The sequence below is a fragment of the Peromyscus leucopus genome, chromosome 1, assembly GCF_004664715.2.
Source record: "Peromyscus leucopus breed LL Stock chromosome 1, UCI_PerLeu_2.1, whole genome shotgun sequence".
NCBI lineage: Eukaryota > Metazoa > Chordata > Mammalia > Rodentia > Cricetidae > Peromyscus > Peromyscus leucopus.
This window is the reverse complement of record NC_051063.1, coordinates 47,849,039-47,868,269: the sequence shown is the minus strand read 5'-3', so window position 1 is coordinate 47,868,269 and position 19,231 is coordinate 47,849,039. Positions and strand designations below refer to the sequence as shown.

General features: G+C 48.7%; 1 protein-coding gene across 1 annotated transcript in view; it reads left to right on the top strand.

Annotated features, from left to right (window-relative positions):
* Tll2 (tolloid like 2) overlaps nucleotides 1-19,231 on the top strand; it is a 117,953-nt gene that overhangs the window by 31,390 nt on the left and 67,332 nt on the right. Inside the window, 1 exon segment of the mRNA XM_028889409.2 lies at nucleotides 19,111-19,185. Within this exon segment, the coding sequence (XP_028745242.1) occupies nucleotides 19,111-19,185 (75 nt within the window).

Genomic DNA, 19,231 nt, shown 5'->3' with positions numbered 1-19,231 from the left:
TCATCTCAGCGCTGCAACTGGATGCCTCTGTGACACCTCTTTATTCAGTACAGCTGCCAGCTGCAGGAGGCCACCTGGCTGACAGTGCTGTTGAAATGGCCCCATTTGGGCGTGTAGTGGAAAGAGCTCTAGCTTCTCCATTTTGGGATGGGCTCAACCCCCAGTCCCAGCAGCTAGCTGACCAGAGGATGCGGTGGTGGCATTTGTATGTGCGTGGTGGGGCCAGGAGGCAAGAGCATATCCTTCAGGGAGAGCCCCCTCTGTATGCTTTTGATTTGCTGTGAGAAGAATGGAGCCCTGAGCAGGCATGGGCCTAGCTGCTCTGTGAATGGAGCTCTTGAATTAACATTTTGGAGTTTCCTAAAGCTGCTAATCGGATTAGCTGTGTAGTGAAGGAAGTACTTAGCGGGAGACACACTGACACACACACACACACACACACACACAGAGAGAGAGAGAGAGAGAGAGAGGCACACACACTTTCCAACCCTCTTGCATCTCTTCGTATGCCTGGCAGGACCTGACAGCCCTGTTTCTGAGTCTGAAGCACTTTTCCTCTTAACAGCACAAAGCTGGGCAGAAGCCTGTGTGGTCAACATACTGCATTTTTTGTTTGCTTCCTTCTTCCCTGAAGGGCTGAGGAAGCTTGCTTTGAACATTCCCATCTTTGCAAAATGTACCATAAGAGGAAGGTATATTTATCTTGCAGTTACCTCTGTTGGGATAATGGATCTGAGTTCCTGATCTTTATAAAGAGAGCTCTGAAAGGGGAAGCGGTTTTAATGATTTATTGGTGCTGATGGAAACCGATGTTTCCCGCCGTGTCCATTCTGAGCCACTGGGCTGTGTCCATCCCCATGGAAGAGGCCAACCTTGCTGTAACTCTTCCATCCTTAACTCCTGCCATCTGTACAGAGCATAGGCAGAGCCCCAACAGTTTGGCTTCGGGGCTCAAAGTAAATAAATGAGCAGAGGCTCGTCTAAGACATAACAGCTTGTGTCCTCCCTCTGGGTGTGATCTTTGAATCCTAAAGTCTTTGCCCATAGTCTCTTTGGCTTCTAGATTGCCACTTCTGACCCTGGCCACAACGTAAGTGGCAGAGGGTACCCTCATCTTCTCCCTGTCGCCGCTGTAATAGAGGGGCTGATGAAACTACAGTCTCACTGATTTCAGGAGAATTTGAGCTCTGGTGTTTCAGACTATGGGAGTGATGTGACCAGTGACTTAGACATCAGAGAGAGCTCACTTTAGACATCAGAGACTGCTGTGTCCCTGGGAGGCATGTAGATATCCGAATCAAATACCAGGATTTCTGGGCTCTGTTTCCCAAGGACGGAGGATCTGAAAACAGACTCAGGATGTATATGCTTCCCAACACATTTTTAGCCTTAAGGTTCTTGAGGGAATTAGTGGATGGAGTGATTTTTAAGCAGGCCCATAGATGGACCATGAATTCTGAGTATCCACACCCATGGCAAGACATTCTCCAATCTATTTAGACATGACGTCCTCATTTTACCAATTCTCTTTGTTGGGTGGGAGTGCTGCCAGATTACAGGTGTCCAGGCAAAAGATGGGTTAAAGTGTGTGGTTCCTGTGGTGTCTCTATGGGAGGCTCGATATCTTAAGCATGTGAATGCTAGGCTGGCTTCTTGCTGGGGCAGCACCCAGGGTTCAGATCTGTCTGTTTGCATATTAGATACTGCCAAGTGCCATCTTGGAGACACTTGGTTGTTGGGGATTTGTGGTGTTGGCACCTCTGGCTTGAGAAGCTGAAGAGGGTCAGGGGGCTTCAGGAGCTTCCCTCACCCACATCCCTCCCACTGGATCCCTCCCACTGGATCCTTCCTGCTGGGTGAGGAGGGACCTGAACAACAGGCTTGGTGTCTTTTATTCTTGAAGTATGTTGCACTTGTCATTTTGATTTTGAGGGGGAGTCTGATGAGCATCAGTGAATAGTACTTTGAGGAAAAAGGCACACACAGAATTATACATACACTCACACCTAGACACACACACACACAGACACATACACATTTACTCGGAATTTCAAGAAGTTTAAACATTATGTATCTTTAAGTTGTTAGATTCTGGCCCACACCCTCCCTTTTCTGGGTGCTTCCACAACCTTGAGAATGTTCACTTGGGTGGATTTGTGCTGTGGATGGATGTGCCTAAGAGTTGGGCAGGCTCGGGTTTGCATCCCTGGCTCTGTGTTGATTAGCTGTGGATTTTCTGTTTGTAAGATGAGACACTTACTTTATGTGTCGTTTTCTAGACTCTAATCTTTTTTTTCTTCTTCTTTTTTTTTTTTTTTTTTTTTCAAGACAGGGTTTCTCTGTGTAGCTTTGCACCTTTCCTGGAACTCACTCTGTAGCCCAGGATGGCCTCGAACTCACAGAGATCCGCCTGGCTCTGCCTCCCGAGTGCTGGGATTAAAGGCGTGCGCCGCCGCCACCCAGCTCCTATACGCTAATCTTACCTCATGGGAGAATCAAATAGATGTAGTTAGCAGAAACATTGTCCCATAGTGTGACACCACTGTGGTTCTAGTCTTTCTGGTCCTTGTCTGTGTCCCAGACCCTGGGCTCCCCAGGAATTCCTTGCACTGCTCTGCCATGACCCAGTGGGAATGCCAGAGCCAGGCCTGTAGAAACATGCCTGGGCAGGTTCTTCAATTTGATCTTCACTAACGTGTAGGAAATCTCTGTGTCGGCCAACAAGGTTAAGTATGCCTCTTGTTAAAGTCAAACTTTGAAGTCTATGCTTCTCTGCTTCTAGAAAGAGCTTTGAGTATTACCTCTAGCCTGTCCCCTTGAGCTGCTAAGTATTTGTTCCCCATCACCATCCTCCAAAGTGATGGTCAAAGATAAGATGGGTTCTACGGGTACACGGGAGAGCCATCCTCATCTTGCACATAATTCTTGCTGGCGTTCAGCATCCACTTGCATTCAGCTTACATTTATCCTTTGTCAGACTGATAACAGTAGTGACTTACTGAGTTTGGCCTTAGCCTTCCTTCCTTAGTGCTAGTATCAGGCTGGGTGTATAAATGATGCCACTTGTGGACTGTGTATTCTATACACTGGTTGGATCTGATCAGGGGCTCAGACACAACTGCATAGTGGCCTTTCTCCATCATTCCTCACCCCCCCCCCTTCCTCAACACATTCCCCAGAGGCCATTAGGGATAGGCTTATGTGCTTGTTTGTATAATGTGTAAAAGCCCTAGAAGTGAGTACAAGCTTAAAGAATGGTCTCAGCCTCAGAGTGGTGGCCCAGGGCTGAGCAGACCCACATCACCTTAAAGGGAGTACCTGAAAAGTGATGGCCTTAGCCACACAGGCAGCAGCTTATCTTATTGGTCCCTCCCTACAGCTTCTCAGATGGAATCCATGGTCCTCAGGACATCTCTGAGACAGAGAGAACATCCAGGTTCTTGTCCACTGCTCCAGCCTTCCCTAGACTAAAGCCCTCCAGCTGACCTCCCATGATCAGCCTGCCCTCCCAGGAGACTTCTCCTGGACTTCCGAAGCATGGAACTTGATCTTCATGTGTCCTCCACACCCTGCCCTGGGCTCTGTCACAGAGCCCTGCTGTCTCTCTGATGTCAACTTCATGATTAGCATCCCATCCCTCCTTCTTTTCTCCCTTCTTTCCTGTAAGAAGTGCTAACTGGGAGCCTTCTGCGCTCAGTACCAAGATACAGCTGCAGCTGCACATTTTCCACCACGAGGGAGAGCAAGCTATAATGACAAGTGACTGTTGTCAGGATCTCAGAGTATGGGAGGCATAGGAGCTGGGATCCGGAGCCTCCCTCACTGTAGCAGCCACCCACCTCCCCAGAGACTACCTTCCAGGCTGCGATGTGCCCAGCCTGAGAGCACAGAGACCCAGGCAGAGAGGACCAGGCAGGCCCTTAGCAGACTTTCTAGTTCCATGCTTGAAGCTATAAAGAGCAGGGCAGAGCAGACCCTGGTCCTCGGGGGGAGTGGGGCGTGGGGAGGTCATAAGGAAGTGCTGGCCTGGGGGAATATGATGGGGACAAGAGTCAAAACTAAAGCAGAAGTCCACAAATCAAAATCAGGGGGCTAGGTAAGAGCCCAAAGAGGCCAGGGTGAGCCGCTCTCAAAGACACCGTTGAGGTCAGGATGCCCCAGAGCCAGAGCTCTGCAGGTGTGGGACCAGGACTCCAGCATTAGAACCAGCAAGGCTTGGCAGGGCCTCTACCCACGAAGTGTTTTATTTGGTGAGATGATAAAGAAGCATCTGGCCGGGCGGTGGTGGTGCACGCCTTTAATCCCAGCACTCGGGAGGCAGAGGCAGGTGGATCTCTGTGAGTTCGAGGCCAGCCTGGTCTCCAAAGCAAGTTCCAGGAAAGGCACAAAGCTACACAGAGAAACCCTGTCTCGAAAAACCAAAAAAAAAAAAAAAAAAAAAAAAAAAAAAAGAAGCATCTGATAGAGTGCACATCTGCTCTCTGGGAAGGAAGAAAGAATGTAGCATAAGGATTCTGTCATCTCATCGTCCGCTGGGGCCCAGTCAAGGCTGGCTTGCACCTTGGACAGCAGCCAGAGCGCACAGAGGACGTCAAGTGTTGGGGAAAGCAAGCTCACCTGTGAGCTGCTAGCCATCACCAGTGCATCTGTGGGAACTGGAGCCACAGTGGGTGCTGAGACAGCCAGGCAGGTATTCTCAGTCTACCCGGGGAGCCGCCGCTCTTCAGGGCCATGGATCTGGGGAATTGCATCCAAATTAGAAGATTAGCTTGAGGATCCGTGACAAGCAAGTGGGTAAACATGTCCCCAGGTGAGAGATACAGAATCCACTCGAGGTAGCTCTAAAGAAAGAGTTTGTTCTGAGAAGATAAGGTTGATTAATAATAGGCGATAGATATATGAGGGATGGAGAGATGGTTCAAGGAATAAAGTTCTTACTGTGCAGGCATGAGGACCTGAGTTCGAATCCTCAGAACCCACATGGAGCCAGGAGTGGTAGTGTGCATCTGTAATCCCAGTGCTTCTACTGTGAGATAGGGGCAGAGGGGGTGAGGGGGAGGAGGAGGGGAGAGGGCTGGGTCTGGGGAATCCCCTGAAGCTTTCTGGAAGTTATCCTCCAATATGCAGCAGTAAACAATGAAGAGACTTGTCTCAAATAAGGTGGAAGGAGATGACCCACAGCTAAGGGTGTCTTCTGATTTCTACATGTGTGCTGTGACATGTGTCTTCATTCACGTACACACATGCTTTGCGTACACATAAGCATACGTAGACTTTATACGCACACACGTCGGGTGCCAGATAAAGTGAGAAATCCACAGGCATCTGCTTAAAGGGTAAAAGGAATTTACTAGGAAAGAAAACTCACTAAACATAATAGGAGAATCATCGCAGGGTCCTGGAAGGCTGAGGTATTGTCCCATGCTGTTCTGCGGCCTGAGTCAGTCCCCACCATCCAAGCCCACAAGGGAGAGAAGAGACCTGCATAAGTGCTTCTCAGGTCTGAAGGGCAGCCCCGAGGCCGTGCGCCAGGGGCAGATACTTCAAGGTTACAGTTACCCGCTACACCATGTAAACACAGGATAATAGACAATTAATAGACAATTGATAGATAGGTAGGAGAAGAAGAGGGAGGAAGAGAGAGAGAAGGGCTGGCCTCACAGCTCTCTGGGAGTTGTGAGGTGGAAAGAAAGGAATAAGGCTGGTTTCTTTTTTCAGAGACCACAAAATGCCATTTGCTCTTGCACTTGTTCCAATATGGCCACCACACAAATCTACGTCATGATCCTTTACCTTAAACGTCCCCTGCTGTGGCACCTACCTGTGTAGGGTTGCTTCGAAAGTACTGAGAGTGGAGGAGATGGCCAGGGAAGACAATTATAGAAAGAGCTCAGCACAGGTTGACAACGGTCCTGGGAAGTAAGACGCAGGAACAGAGTGATATTGAAAAGGCTGTGGTGTCCATGTCTTACTTTTTTTTTAGCGAGTTCCTTGAATACTGTGAGCAAAAGGAAAATGGTTGGTGCAGCAACCTGGGCTGGAGAGGGAAATGGGGATCCCCTGCAGTGGCTCAGCTTCTGCTGGGGTTAACCCGGCTTTTAGGGCCAAGCCTGTCCAGCCTTGTCTGTGTTTTTTTGGGTCTTTTTTCTTTGCTTTCAGTCAGTTGCTCCTGGTGACCACTAGAGACTGTCCCTTGGGGCATGAGAACCACTGATCTAGCATGTTCCTGCTGGGCACGATGATGGGTAAAGCAGGCTTCTGATAAAATCCGTGTCACAGCCTTGGAGTTCCTTGTGACAGAGCAGATATTAGGGACATTGGGGACTCTGGGTTTCTTTATCTATGAAATGAATGGTAGGATTTCTACTGAGAGCCAGGAATGAGTCTTTGGTTTTTTGTTTTTTTTTTTTTTTTTAGTAAGTTCCTTGAATACTGTGAGGACTGGCCATTTGGAGCCTGCTGCTCATGGTGTAGACTGGGTCACAATAATACCTTTGGTGTGCCTTCATCTGATGCTTCATGCTCCTTCAGAACAATCTGTTTAAATTGCATCTGATGTAGCACCTTATAAAGACTGTCCAGAGTGCTCCCAGAAGTCAAGAGCATGTGACTGTGGGATCGCTTTGTTCCTTCTTAGAAAACTACATCAATGGGCCAGACAGAAGGGCCAAAGAAAGCCCAGACTGCTTCCCACAAAGGAATGGGAACTAAGCCCCTGTGACTGTGGGGGAGCTGGGTCATTGGTTTCAGTGGCAGGTGAGTCTGCCGGTGTGAGTTTGAGGATGACGATTTTGGCCTGCTTGCTCAAGGATGATGAACTGGATGACCTGGACCAGGCTGTGGTTCTTACAGGTTCCAAGGCTGGTATGTCATTATGTCTGTGGTTTCCAAGGAGATCCAGAAGGGAAGTGACGATGTAGCTGCCAGACAGTCACACTGTGCTCTGATCACCTTGCTTCTCTGGTCCCCTTTAATGACCCTTGCTTGTCTACAAACACTGAGGAAAGAGCTGGACTTCATTTCTACACACCTTGTGTTCTGCCTCCATACTCCCTAACACCCTTTCACCCCCAGGCCTCCGTGACTCTAGCCTGGGGCCTCGCTTCCTGTCTGCCGTTAACACTGCCGACAGGCACGGCTTTCCCCTCCACCCTCCAGCCCAGAGGTCCTAAGCTGTCAGCCCCCCAGCCAAATCTGGTCTGCAGATGTGTGTTGTTTGTTTTGTAGTGCTTACATTTTTAAAATTTACTGCCAACATTGAAAAATCAGATTTCTCATAAAAACCCAGAACTCTGGCTTGTCTTGTAGAGCTGGAAGATCCAACCACGCTGGTCCGGAGTCCACATGGCAACAATCAGTGGGTTGCATAACGGGTGGGCTGAACTCAGCAGGGGCAGGTTCTTTGTGGGTTGCCACGGTCCCCACCATTTCTGAATCTTCTTTGATACCCTCATGGGTCACCTGCCTGGTCCCTGGCTTTAGTCATTTGGACTTGCACATTGGCCCAGCAGGGAAGATACACAGTCTTGGGCTCTAATGCAAGTTCCATGATGCTGGTCAAGGTTATTTCTCTCTTTTTACTTAAGGTAGCTCCTAGAACTTCAGCTATTACCTGGCAGCTTAAGAGAAGGTCCTTATTCTGGGGTCTCTTTTCTTCTTTCTGTTGAACATTCAGTCTTGGGCTCCCAGACACCAGGGACACAGGAAAGGCAGGTGGAAGGGACATTCAGTATTTGGCCTGAAAGGGTTGTGGCCCTGCATACAGGATGGCATCAGACTAGGTGCTTCTTGTCACAGTGAATCCATGGCATGGTGACTATGAGTATGCATCAATCTCTCTAACTAACATGCCAGTACCCAGAACCTCACATACAGTAACCTCTGCCTTCTGATGTCTCTGTCTCTCTATCTCTGTCTGTCTGTCTGTCTCTGTCTCTCTTTGTCTTCCTCCCCAGCCCCTCTCATGCCCCTGCACTATGTAGTCCAGAATGGTCTTGAACCTGTGGAGAGATGGCTTGGGTCCGTTTCCTTCTCTAAGTCTTTGTTTTCCTGAACTCTCGCTACTCTTTCTGTGATCTAGCACATGGGACTCATCCTTGGAGAAATCTGTACATTTTTTACTGTGCATCCCTGCAAAGAGCATGGGAGAGAATTATACAGTTCTCCTGACACTCGGGTGGGCAGTGAGGGAGTCCTAGTCCCCTGATGTTGGTTGTGCTTTCAGCTCCTCCAAGTCTGAGCTCAGGGCTCGGGTCAAGGTTCAACCCCAGCCACTCTCCAAGCTGGTTTAGAGGTAGATTTGTTTGCATTCTGTCCACACAGGCGCATTTTCTGTTCTCAAGTATGCATTAGAGATGTGTCTTCTCCCAGAAGCAGACAGTAGATGTTACATGATGGGCACTGCCTGGGGGCTGGCCTTTCAGGGGCCACCTTCAGGAACCTTTGCTCATTGTGGCCATGTTGCTCACCACTCTAGCTGGCCTGGGCATGTAAGCAGTATGTCACCACTGTTACTGTCACCCTTTGCAAGGCCACCGTGCAGGGCAGCCTGAGCAACGATTGCTCACACTCTGGAAGCCTCTGGAAAGAAGGTGTCTGTCTGGCCTGTTCCCGTTCCCACCACACGGCTCTGAGCGCCTCCATTTCCCAAAAGAGGGCTCAGGATTGTCTCTTCCTGTCTTTAGGACTTTTCTGTTCTTTTGCTTTCTGATTGGCTCCTGTTCCCTGAGGGCCTCCCCGGGTCAGCTCCCACCAGGTGGCCCGCTGTTTTCCCTGTACTGTTTCTGAAGTTTCTGTGTTTCTTGCTGGTGATTTGGCCATTTAGTGTGGTGTCCAATTGTGGTACCATGCCTGCATCTCCTGATCTCAAGGAGGTAGCAATGGGCCTTGTAGAGAAACCCATGAATGGCGCCAGGCCTGAATTACACTACTAGCTGGGAAGTCAATGTTGATGAATACGTAATAGATGCTAAATCAAGTCTTTGAGCAGAAACACACACGGAACTATGCTGATCAGTGGTTGGGACTTCGAACAGTACAGCATACAGAATACTTCATGCTGTGTTATATGTAGCTGGCAGTTCCATGCTGTGCACAAGACCATGCATTGCTTCCCTAGGAGCTAGACTCGGGGCTCACTAGCTTAGTGCTCACTCTGAAGAACACAGTGCAAGGAATTGCAAAGATTGACTGGATCTTCTTTCTGTAGGACAAGCAGCACCCAACCACACATTACACATTGTCCCAGCATTCCTTCCTCCTCCCCTGCTCCTGCTAGACCACCAGTGAGCAATAAGACAAGGGCTGAGGTCAAGCACACCCAGCTCTCCAAGCAGCAGCTGGTGACAATAAACCATGAGTTATGCCTTACTGAGCCTCACTTTCCTGTCTGATAAAGGGGGAGACAAATGATAATGCTTTTACCCCAGATGTAGTGTTGAGATACATGTAAATAGTGCTCAGTCTGATTCAGTCTACTTGGGCTGGAAACACGTGTGTGTGTGTGTGTGTGTGTGTGTGTGTGTGTGTGTGTGTGTGTGTGTGTGTGTGTGTGTGTGTGTGTGTGTGTGTGTGTGTGTTTGAGTATGTGTATGGTTTATTTTTAGGTATGTGTATTTGTGTATCTGTATGTCTGTATATGCACCATGTGTGTGCAGGTGCCCACAGAGGTCAGGACATTGGATCCCCTGGAACTAGAGTTACAGGTGGTTGGGAACTACTTGACATGGTTTCTGAGACCTGAACCCTGGTCCTCTAAGAGCAACAAATGATCATAACCACTGAACCATCTTTCCAGGGCCTGGACACACTTGTTGAGGAATTGCTGTAACCGCCATGTGGTCGGACATATCCAAGCTATTCTCTCGGTCCTCAAGAAGCAGACAGTTTTGCAGGAATGGTACACTGTCAAACCGACTCACAGATAATTGTACCATTGGCCAGGGAGGAGCAGACGGTCACTAAGTAGGAGCACTGGATTTGCAAGCATGAGGCCCTGAGTTTGAATCCCCAGTAACCACATAAAAGGCCTGTTATGTGGAGACTGGTAGATTCTGAGAGCTTGCTGGTCAGTCAGCCTAGCCAAAATGTTAAGCTCTGGTTCAGTGAGAGACCCTGATCAAGGTTGGCATCTCTAGTCCTGGAGTACAAAGGCCTCCAGAGGAAGCAGGTGGGACGAGGCCCTGGGTTTGCCTCTTACCTGCTGTGTGCCTGCCGGTGATGTGCAGGTGCTTCGAGACTCTGTTTTTCACTTAGGTGAAAGCTAGCAGTAGTTCCTACCTCATACAACTATGCTGAGAAGCAAATAAGAACACACACACACACACACACACACACACACACACACACACACACACAAGCACAGTATTTAGCAAAGCACCCAACAGACAAGGACAGTTACCTCTGTGAGTGCTAGCCTACAGTGAGAGAATAACGTAGAGAATCTTGGCCATTCAGCGCCATTCTTCCAGGGGTAACAGAATGGCTATGCAGAACCTGGCCTCTGGGGTCTTTCTTTCTTTCTTTCTTTCCAAGATAGGGTTTCTCTGTAGCTTTGGAGCCTGTCCTAGATCTTGCTCTGTAGCCCAGGCTGGCCTCAAACTCATAGAGATCCACCTGCTTCTGCCTCCCGGGTGCTGGGATTAAAGGCGTGCGCCACCACTGCCCGACTTTGCACCACTACCCCAGCCTGGGGTCTTTCTTAAGGTCTTTCATTTTTGTTTTGTTATCTAATACCTCGCTATACACAGTTACAGACAAGCACCATACGGAAAGGGTTTAAAGAGATTACCATGCCAATTGTGGTGACAGACTCTCGTTTTATCTCCGGTACCTGCAGGAGCTTCTCAGTCTGAATTTGAAGTCATTGACTCACTTCAAATAAAACATTGAACTTTTATCTTGGCTTGTGATGCTTCAAGTTTGAAATGTCCTATGTCTGTGGTTGGCTGTCTCGCCCAGTTCTACTCTTTCAGACTTCAAGAAGAGTTTGAGAGTCGATGACACCGGTGACAGTGATATGCTGGGGCTGCAACTCGTTCCTAGAGCACTTGCCTCATGTTCGCAAAGCCTAGGTTTGCCCTCAGCAGCCCTGTCCCAAGCTGTATGAGCTGACTCGGAGTGCTGGCTGTGTGCCAGGTGTCATTCTGTGTCCGGTGTGTCTTATCCCCTCTTAATTTACATAGCAACCCTAAAAGGAAGGATAGTTTCTGTACAGTAAAAGAAATAGTGAGCACAGCCAAAAAGGCAAGGCTGTGCTGGCTATGATGGATGTGGAGTAGGTAGACAAGGATACAGGAGCCCCGGAGTAGGAGAAAGCTGGAAGCATAAAGTCAAGCGGAGTACTGGGTATTCCCAGGGTATGCCTAAGCAAAGGGCCTGTGATAGCTCATCCACCAATCAGGGAGGAGAAACATGCAGACAGAGCAGCCAAGATGAGCAGAGGCCTAATACCTAGCAAAATGGCTATCTGGCTCAGTGGCCCTTGGAAAAGGCAGGTTCACGTTTGCCTGATTGAAGTCTCTCAATACCTAGCAAAATGGCTATCTGGCTCAGTGGCCCTTGGAAAAGGCAGGCTCACGTTTGCCTGATTGAAGTCTCCCAGCATAAAAACTCAACCAGCATCGGCATGATGACTCCAGCCTGTACTTTCAGCACTCAGAAGGCTGTGGAAGGAGGATTGGGAACACCACAAGATTGAGACCAGCCTGGGCTATGTAGTGAGTTCCATTTAAGCCTCATAGCCTTCCATTAAGGGCTACGGAGTGATGTCTTGTCTCAAAAGCAGTCTCCCATGATCCTCTGCCTGGGGACAGGAGCAAATTCTAGATTTCATCAACCTGTGCCAAAACACAAATATTTTGCCTGTGAACTTAGAAAAAGAGGGTTGGTTCTTGAGCAGCCTGAGAGGGTGATGACAGGTTCTCTCTGGATCCCACCAATGAGATCCATCCTGCCAAGGTGTGGACTCCTTGTTTCTTCCAGTGGTGAGAGAGAAAAGCGGGGGATTGGGGCGTGGCCTGTAACTTTCCCATCTGCATAAACACAACTATGTTTCTTCCCCAACAAAAGGTTTCCCTGGCAACTTCTGTTTGTGTGTGTGCGCGCACGCGCGTACGCACTTGTACTTACGCATGTGTGTGGAAGTGAAGAAAACATTCTTCGGCAAAATATCCACTGCAATGGAGTTCTTTAAAAAAATTATTTCTCTGTTATAAAAGCAACGGGGGGAATAGTATTTGGAAGTTATACAAATCATATAAGAACATAGAGCTCGCTTCAAAATCTCAAAGCAGAGACTTCCACAATGGTCACTGAGGTCATTTCCAGTCATGGTTGTCCCGTGTGTTTTGGGCTATTTATGAGACTGTGGGACTATGTTGCATTCTATCTGAGTGATACTGGGCATTATTTCTTAACCTGTTGTTTTGTGTTTTCTATTTTATTTTATTTTATCTTGCAATATGATATTTTTCCATTCAGCAAACATACAAAATAGCTTAAAAGGTTACAGATTGTTCCGCTGTATCATAATTTGTCTTCACACCCCCCTGTTGTGGGCACAGGAGCTACAGTCTATTTTTAAGGTTGGGATGAGTGACCCTTGTCCTCCTGGCGAAGCATCCCTCATGCAGACACCTTGATGACTTACCCATGCCTGTTTTAGAAGACTTTGACATATCTACTAAAATTATGAAATGCTACTACCAGCGTATGGTTCTCTTCCACCGGAACCGTAGCCGAATTCCCGTCATTATCCCCTCGCCAGGATTAAATCATTTCATTAACAAAATCTGGCAGTGATCTTTTAACTCATTTTCCCTTTCCCTTCTGTAGCATTTGGAATTTGAAAGCTGCTTGGCATGGGCTTGCTCAAGATCACACATTGATTACCATAGTGATCGCCTTCTTTGTTCTTGGATCGACCTTGTAAAGGGGCTTTGCTGTTTTCCCCTGATGAACAATTAAAAAACTCGGTGGAGTAGTTGTGTTTTGCTAGTGTTCTTGGTGGAGGTGTTCACTCACTGGGCATTGTCTGGGCGTGGCTTAAGCACACCTGTCTAGGAGAGAGGTGAAGACATGGAGTAAAGCGTGGCTTCTGGACTCTGATGGGCCAACCTTGGAATGGAAATGCAAATCCAATAACTGAATGCCTGGTTCATATATTACAAACCTCAGTTTTCTTTTACATACAATAGGAACAGTAACACTTCTTTGAAGAATGGCTCTGTGTTAAATGGACCATTAGACAGGGTGGTGAGGTGTCCCCAGAAAATCCCCCTCAGTGTCATGCCTGACAGGTGTGCACTGAGCCCCAACTCTGGCCGCATGTCCCTTTGTCTTTCTCAGGACTGACTGAAGTGGGATTTCTTCGTTACTATTTGCACATAGGTGTCTCTCTCTCAAAACTTAAGTCTCCACTCACATGCCACCTACCATTTTATAAAATTCGGTTACAAGTTTTCCAAAGTGCTTAATCCCTCCCTGAACTGAGTCCATTGTTTGTGCTAATCCATTAGAACTCAGACACCATGAAGGCAGGCCATGTGGGTAGGAGCCGGCGCCATGCTGCCCAGGGCAGGTGCTCAGCTGGGACTTTCTGAAATGAATAGGCTGCTGGTAAACTGGTTTTTAGGGTCTTGTGCTGATCTTTGGCTTTTGTTTCTTCCTTTTCTTTTTCTTCAAGTAAATCAAAGGCATTTTCTGCTATAATTATCTATAAGGGAACCCTAAAATAATCTGTGGTTTAGAACAGTAGCTATTGTGTTTAAGAAAACTAGGGATCAAGTAATGTTATGCTTTACAAATGAAGGATTGAGGGAATAATTAAAGTTTTGTTTATGCATTTCCATATTAATGAATATTCATAGTCACTATTATTTAAATAGGCAATATTGATTTATGAAACAAGGCACCATCCTCTTGGTTTGAAGGATCCTGTCTCTCCCAGCCTGGGTGTGTATCATTGATATTTCATTAATTATGGCAGAAGGGCGTTGTGTGTACACCAGTGTCTATTATGATGCATGTAATTAAGGCACTTTTTGTTGGGAGCGGAAGAAAATTGGACTTTCCCAAAGAAAAGCAGCTTGCTCCCGAAGTTGCTAACAGATTGCTTCTTAATTGAACTTGGGAGGTGAATTATATGGCGAATTAGAAAAAAGAACAACTTGGAATTCAGTGAATTGTTCCATAAAGGAAAGTGTGGGATTGAATTGCAGATGCTAGTTAGGGACATTTCAGCCTGGCCTCATGCATCATGGGCCATTGACCTCCACTGTATTTCAGAGAGAGTTTGGACAGGCCAAGCTCTCTTTTCAAGGCCTGGAGGGCTTTCTTTCCCAGAAACCAGCTGTAAGTCTGGGTTTCTTATGCAAAGGAGACAGTTTGAATAAACCCCTGTGACTAATGAAATTTACAAGGCTTTGCATATTGTTACACTGAAGAGGTAATTAAACAGCGGGTCAAATGTGTAAGATATATTTGTTTGTATGTGTATGTGTATACATACCTCCGCATGTATGTGCACTCTCAGTGTGCGAGCGTGCGTGCGTGCATGTGTGTGTGTGTGTGTGGTGTGTCGACCAGAGGACAACCTCAGGTATGATTCCTCAGACACTGTCCCCTTTCTTTTCAGACAGCCAAGTTAGACTGGCTGGCTAGTGAGCTCCAGGCTCTCCCATCTCAGCCCCTTCAAAGCAGGGGTTAATTCACCACCATGCTTTCTCACATGGGTTCTGGGGTGAAACTTAGGTCCCAGTGCTCGCTACTTTGGTCCCACAAGCACTTTGCTGCTGGCGTCATCTCCCCAGCTCCTCTTTCTTCTCCTACAGCACTTAGAGCTGCAGCCTCAGCCTTGCCTGTCAAGGACCAGTTTCCATTTTCTACGGGTGACACATAGTTTTTCCTTTTTCTTTTTTGTTTTTTTTTTTTTTTTTTGTTTTTTGGAGACAGGGTTTCTCTGTGTAGCCCTGGCTACCCTGGAACTCGCTCTGTAGACCATGCTGGCATCGAATTTACAGAGATCCACCTGCCTCTGCCTCCCAAGTGCTGGGATTAAAGGTTCGAGCCACCACTGCCTGGTTAAGTATATGCCTCTTTTCCTGGCTGCAGCGATCAACCTTGATTGTAACTCCAGATCACTTGTGAAGCTTTTCAAAGCCTCCATGTCCAGACCATGCCACAGGTCAATTAAAACAGAGCTTCTGAGGGTGGGAATCGGGGGGAGCAGGCCTCGGGATTTTTTACAAAGGTTTCCCAGGTCATTGAAGTTTCAGCCAATGTTGGGAGTAATCTGAGAGCCATTACTCGATCACTGCCTCCCTCTCTGTAGTCAAGCTGAGACACACACGTTTTGCCCCCAGCGTTAAGCTGCCATCATCTTTTGAAACAGCAGTAAGCTGCCCTAGTCTTTTGCTTCCTGACTCATCCATCATCCCTGGAACTGGGCACCTGCTTCATGCCAGGGTCTTGGGGGAGAAATACCCTTTCTTTCATGCTACTGAATCTAAAATTTTAACAAAGGGGTTCTGGCGAGCACTGAAGAGATTCCGGGAATGTGTAGTGAGGTAGCTGTGGACATGGTAAGGGGCTGCTGTGTCCCAGAGAGTGGCGTCCAGTTAGAGCCTTGAGGAGCCAGCAAGGTCTAGCCAGGCCCAAGAGGAGTGTGCTCGAAGAAGATGCTTCCAATAAAAATGGTGGGGTGGTGCCTGTCTGTAAGTCCAGAGGCAGGAGGATTTGGAGTTCAAGGCCAGCCCAGTTTGCACAATAAGGACCTGCTTCAACAAAAATAAAGGAGGAAAGTGGAAAACAGAAACCCAGTCCTTACAGCTTAGTGTGGCTCAGCCTGTGGAAGTGGAGGAAACGGAGGGGGAGGCAGAGGAGCCCGAGAGGGCCGTGTCAGTAAGGGCCTCATCAACCACCCACCAAGTGGGGATTCATCCCGAAGGCAGTGGGAGGGTTTTCACCAGGGAAGTGACGAGGCTTGTCAACTCATCTCCTCTAAGTGGATCCCAGTCAGAACTGGAAGCCTGGGCCAGGAGTCCCTCTGAGAATAAAGACATGTTCACCTCTAGAGGATAAGATCGGATGAGGGACTTGTGCTCTAGTTTTGTTTGTTTGTTTGGGTGGGGGTGTTTTGTTTTTGTCTTTTGAGACTGGATCTCAGGTAGCCCAGGCTGGCCTTAAATTTGCTGTATAGCTAAGGCTGGCCTTGAACTCCTGACCTTCTGGCCCTACCTCCCAAGTGTTGGGATGACAGACGTGTGCTTCCGTCCCTAGCTTAGACTTGAGCTCTTAACTGCCACAGCTCTAACACTGTCACCAACGTCGGGTGTCCTCTCACAGATGCCTGGACGAGGCTCTGGGCCCTTGGAGTTGACTCTACCTCCCAGGCACCTCTCTTGTTCTTGCTCTGATCAGGGACTGTTGTCTGAGGGTGACAAGCACTGTCTGTGGCTGACACTTCTGTGACCTCAGGGCAGCGGAGGCGTCTTGCCTCTGGGCATGTATTTTCCTGATGCTTGGGTCTTTACCACCCAAGAGAGGAAAGATTTTAGCACATTCTTAGCTCACGGCTAACACCATGGTTGGCACTTTAGTTAGCATAGATGGATGCTCTTGGACATATCCACTGCTGTGTCTCCGCCAAAGCCAAAGCTTTCCACCTTTTCCAGCCCCAGCATCAGAGAGCCAAAGGAACCAGAGAAGCCCACTGAGTCCCCGGCCTTCTCTAGTGTCATCCCTCCGGCACAGCCCCAGCCCTCACCACTGCCCTCACTGCCTCCACTACAGCCTCCAGCTTATCTTGAACCGGACTTGTGCCCAGACACAACTTACAGATCTTTCTTCCTGTCTCCTCGCCCTTCATTTTTGGGAAGCCAAATAGGACGAAACTGACTGATATCTACGCTGGGTTCCCACTGCTGTTCAGACACTTATTTTCAAGTTCAGCCCCCATGCTTCTCTCTTGACCACTGCTGACGACTCTTGTGCAAAAAATGGATGCAGTTCTAGGTCTTCTGAATCCTCTCTGGGACCCTCAAAATAAAAGCTGAAGTCCAGAGAATGCCTGCCAGGCCCCACACTAGCTGTTCTTGCAGATGCTGATGGCTGAGGGTCTTGCCACTACATGATAGAGTTTCAGAGTTCTCTGTCCCTTTCATTCCATTCCTGGCATACCCAGCTCCCTGCTGCTGAGCACATTCCTACCCCAGGGCCTTTGCACCTGCTGTCTCCTCAGTTTGGAATGCTTTTTGCCAGATATCTATAGATTTTTGTCTCTTCAGACTTCTTTCTTACATGGAATGGCACCCTGGAATCCTCCTTTTTTCTTCATAGCACTCACGAACAGGCAACTTAAACACGTTTATTTGTTCCTTTTTTTTTTCCCTCCCCTCCCCTCCACCAGAATATAATAATTTCCTGAGGTCACCCCTGCAGCAGTAGTAACAGAATCTGGCACATAGCAGGTGTCAGATGCATATTTTCTGAATGAACACATACCTAAACAAACCCATTACCTCATTTGGTCCCCGCAGCAGTCCATTTGACAGACCAGAGATGCTAACGCCCAGGTTCTCGGCAGCAGTTGCGCAGCCTGTGGGGTGGAGGCTGAGCTGGACCTGGAGCCTGGCGGCGACCCGCCTCTCTCTGCAGATGGCACATTCCTGTGCTGTGGAAGGACTTCATACCGTCAGGATTTCCCCTGACCTTTAGCCCGAGAGGAAATGATATCGCAACTGGAATACCCGAGGGCCGGGAGCTGGCAGCCCAGCCGCCGGCAGCTGCAGGGACTGTGTGAGCGCATTCTGAGCCGGCCAGCCAGGCAGGATGCAGGGAGTCTCCTGTCTCCGCCTGGTGTTGGGGTCCTTTCTCTACAGGAGGCCAGGGCAGCTGCAGGCCCTGCCTGAGTCACAGCGGTGGATGAGGCAGTCTGCCACTCAGGAGTTGATGCCAGGGCCACACGCTGCCTCCACTGGTGTGGACCTGGACACAGCGTACCCACTGGACAGTGTGGTGCCAAACTCTCATCATGCGGTGGTGGCACAGGATAAGTTTTGGCCTTTTGCCCAGGAGACCATGTCCTGAGCCAGGCCATCCTGGGCTCATTAACATGTGCCTCAGCCTTGGCTCCTTTAAAATGGGGTTATACTTCACGAATCCAGAGTGTTCTAAGGGGGAAAAGGGGCTTAGGGGAAAGTTGCTTCATAAACTTCAGGTTTCTCCACCAACGCAAAAAATACCTTCTTGTTTGTTAATAGATTCTTCTTTGGAGGCTTTGATAAAGTTCCATGGTCATTGTATCTCCTGAGCATAGCTCTGCTCCCTGGCGCCCTACCCAGCACCCATCGATGACCCCTCTCATTCTTCACCCCGTAGAAGCCCCGAGGCCCCGCTGTCAGCACAGGCTGAATTTGGTCTTTAGAACTTGCAGCTAGCCTGTCCACTGTTACTCCAGTTCCCCCAACTAGAAAACACTTGTGTTGAGGCCGGCACCCTGTGTGCCTTGTTCCTGGCTGAATCTATGTGTCAGGGATCGAGCGGCACACAGCAGGATGGATTAGTATTGGGAGATTGACATCTTCTCGGGGAGGCGAATACTGACAGGGCATCTACATATGGCTGCCCACAAACACATTTGATCCTTACTGTCCTTGCTGTATGGCGTCAACAGAGTCCAGTTTATGAAGAAAACCCAGCAGCTTTCTGTGGGGAAACCGGAACACAAAGAGAAAGCCCAGGACAGCAGAGCCACAGCCATGAGCTCCATCAGGAGTCCAGTGGCCGGCCACGCTGTTCTCCACCTGTGTGGACCTGACTCCATAGCTTCCCTGAGCGTTCATCCCATCCTCTCTAGCTCTAAGGAGCTGGCCTGGAGCCCCCCCCCCCGCCCCCCTGCCATGGACTCTCTGAATTCCACTCTGAGCAACTTTGACTGACCAAGGAAGATGGTAGTCTCACTAATTTGTGAGTGGTTATATAAAAAAGGGGCGTTTATTGACCCAGTAAACCTTAGTTAGTTGGCCAGATCCTTGCTGCTCTGATTGCTGCCCAGTGGCCAGGTTAGCTCCTTTAATATGTCCTTTTCTCTCTTTTCTTGTCGTCCTCCAGGGGGGCTTGAGGAGCCTTCTGCAAGGTGGCCCAATGTTACAGCCTCCAATACCAGCACCCAGGCAGCAAGAAAAGGTAATGCATGTGAGGCCCCACCAGGCCTCTGAGGGGCCTGGACTTT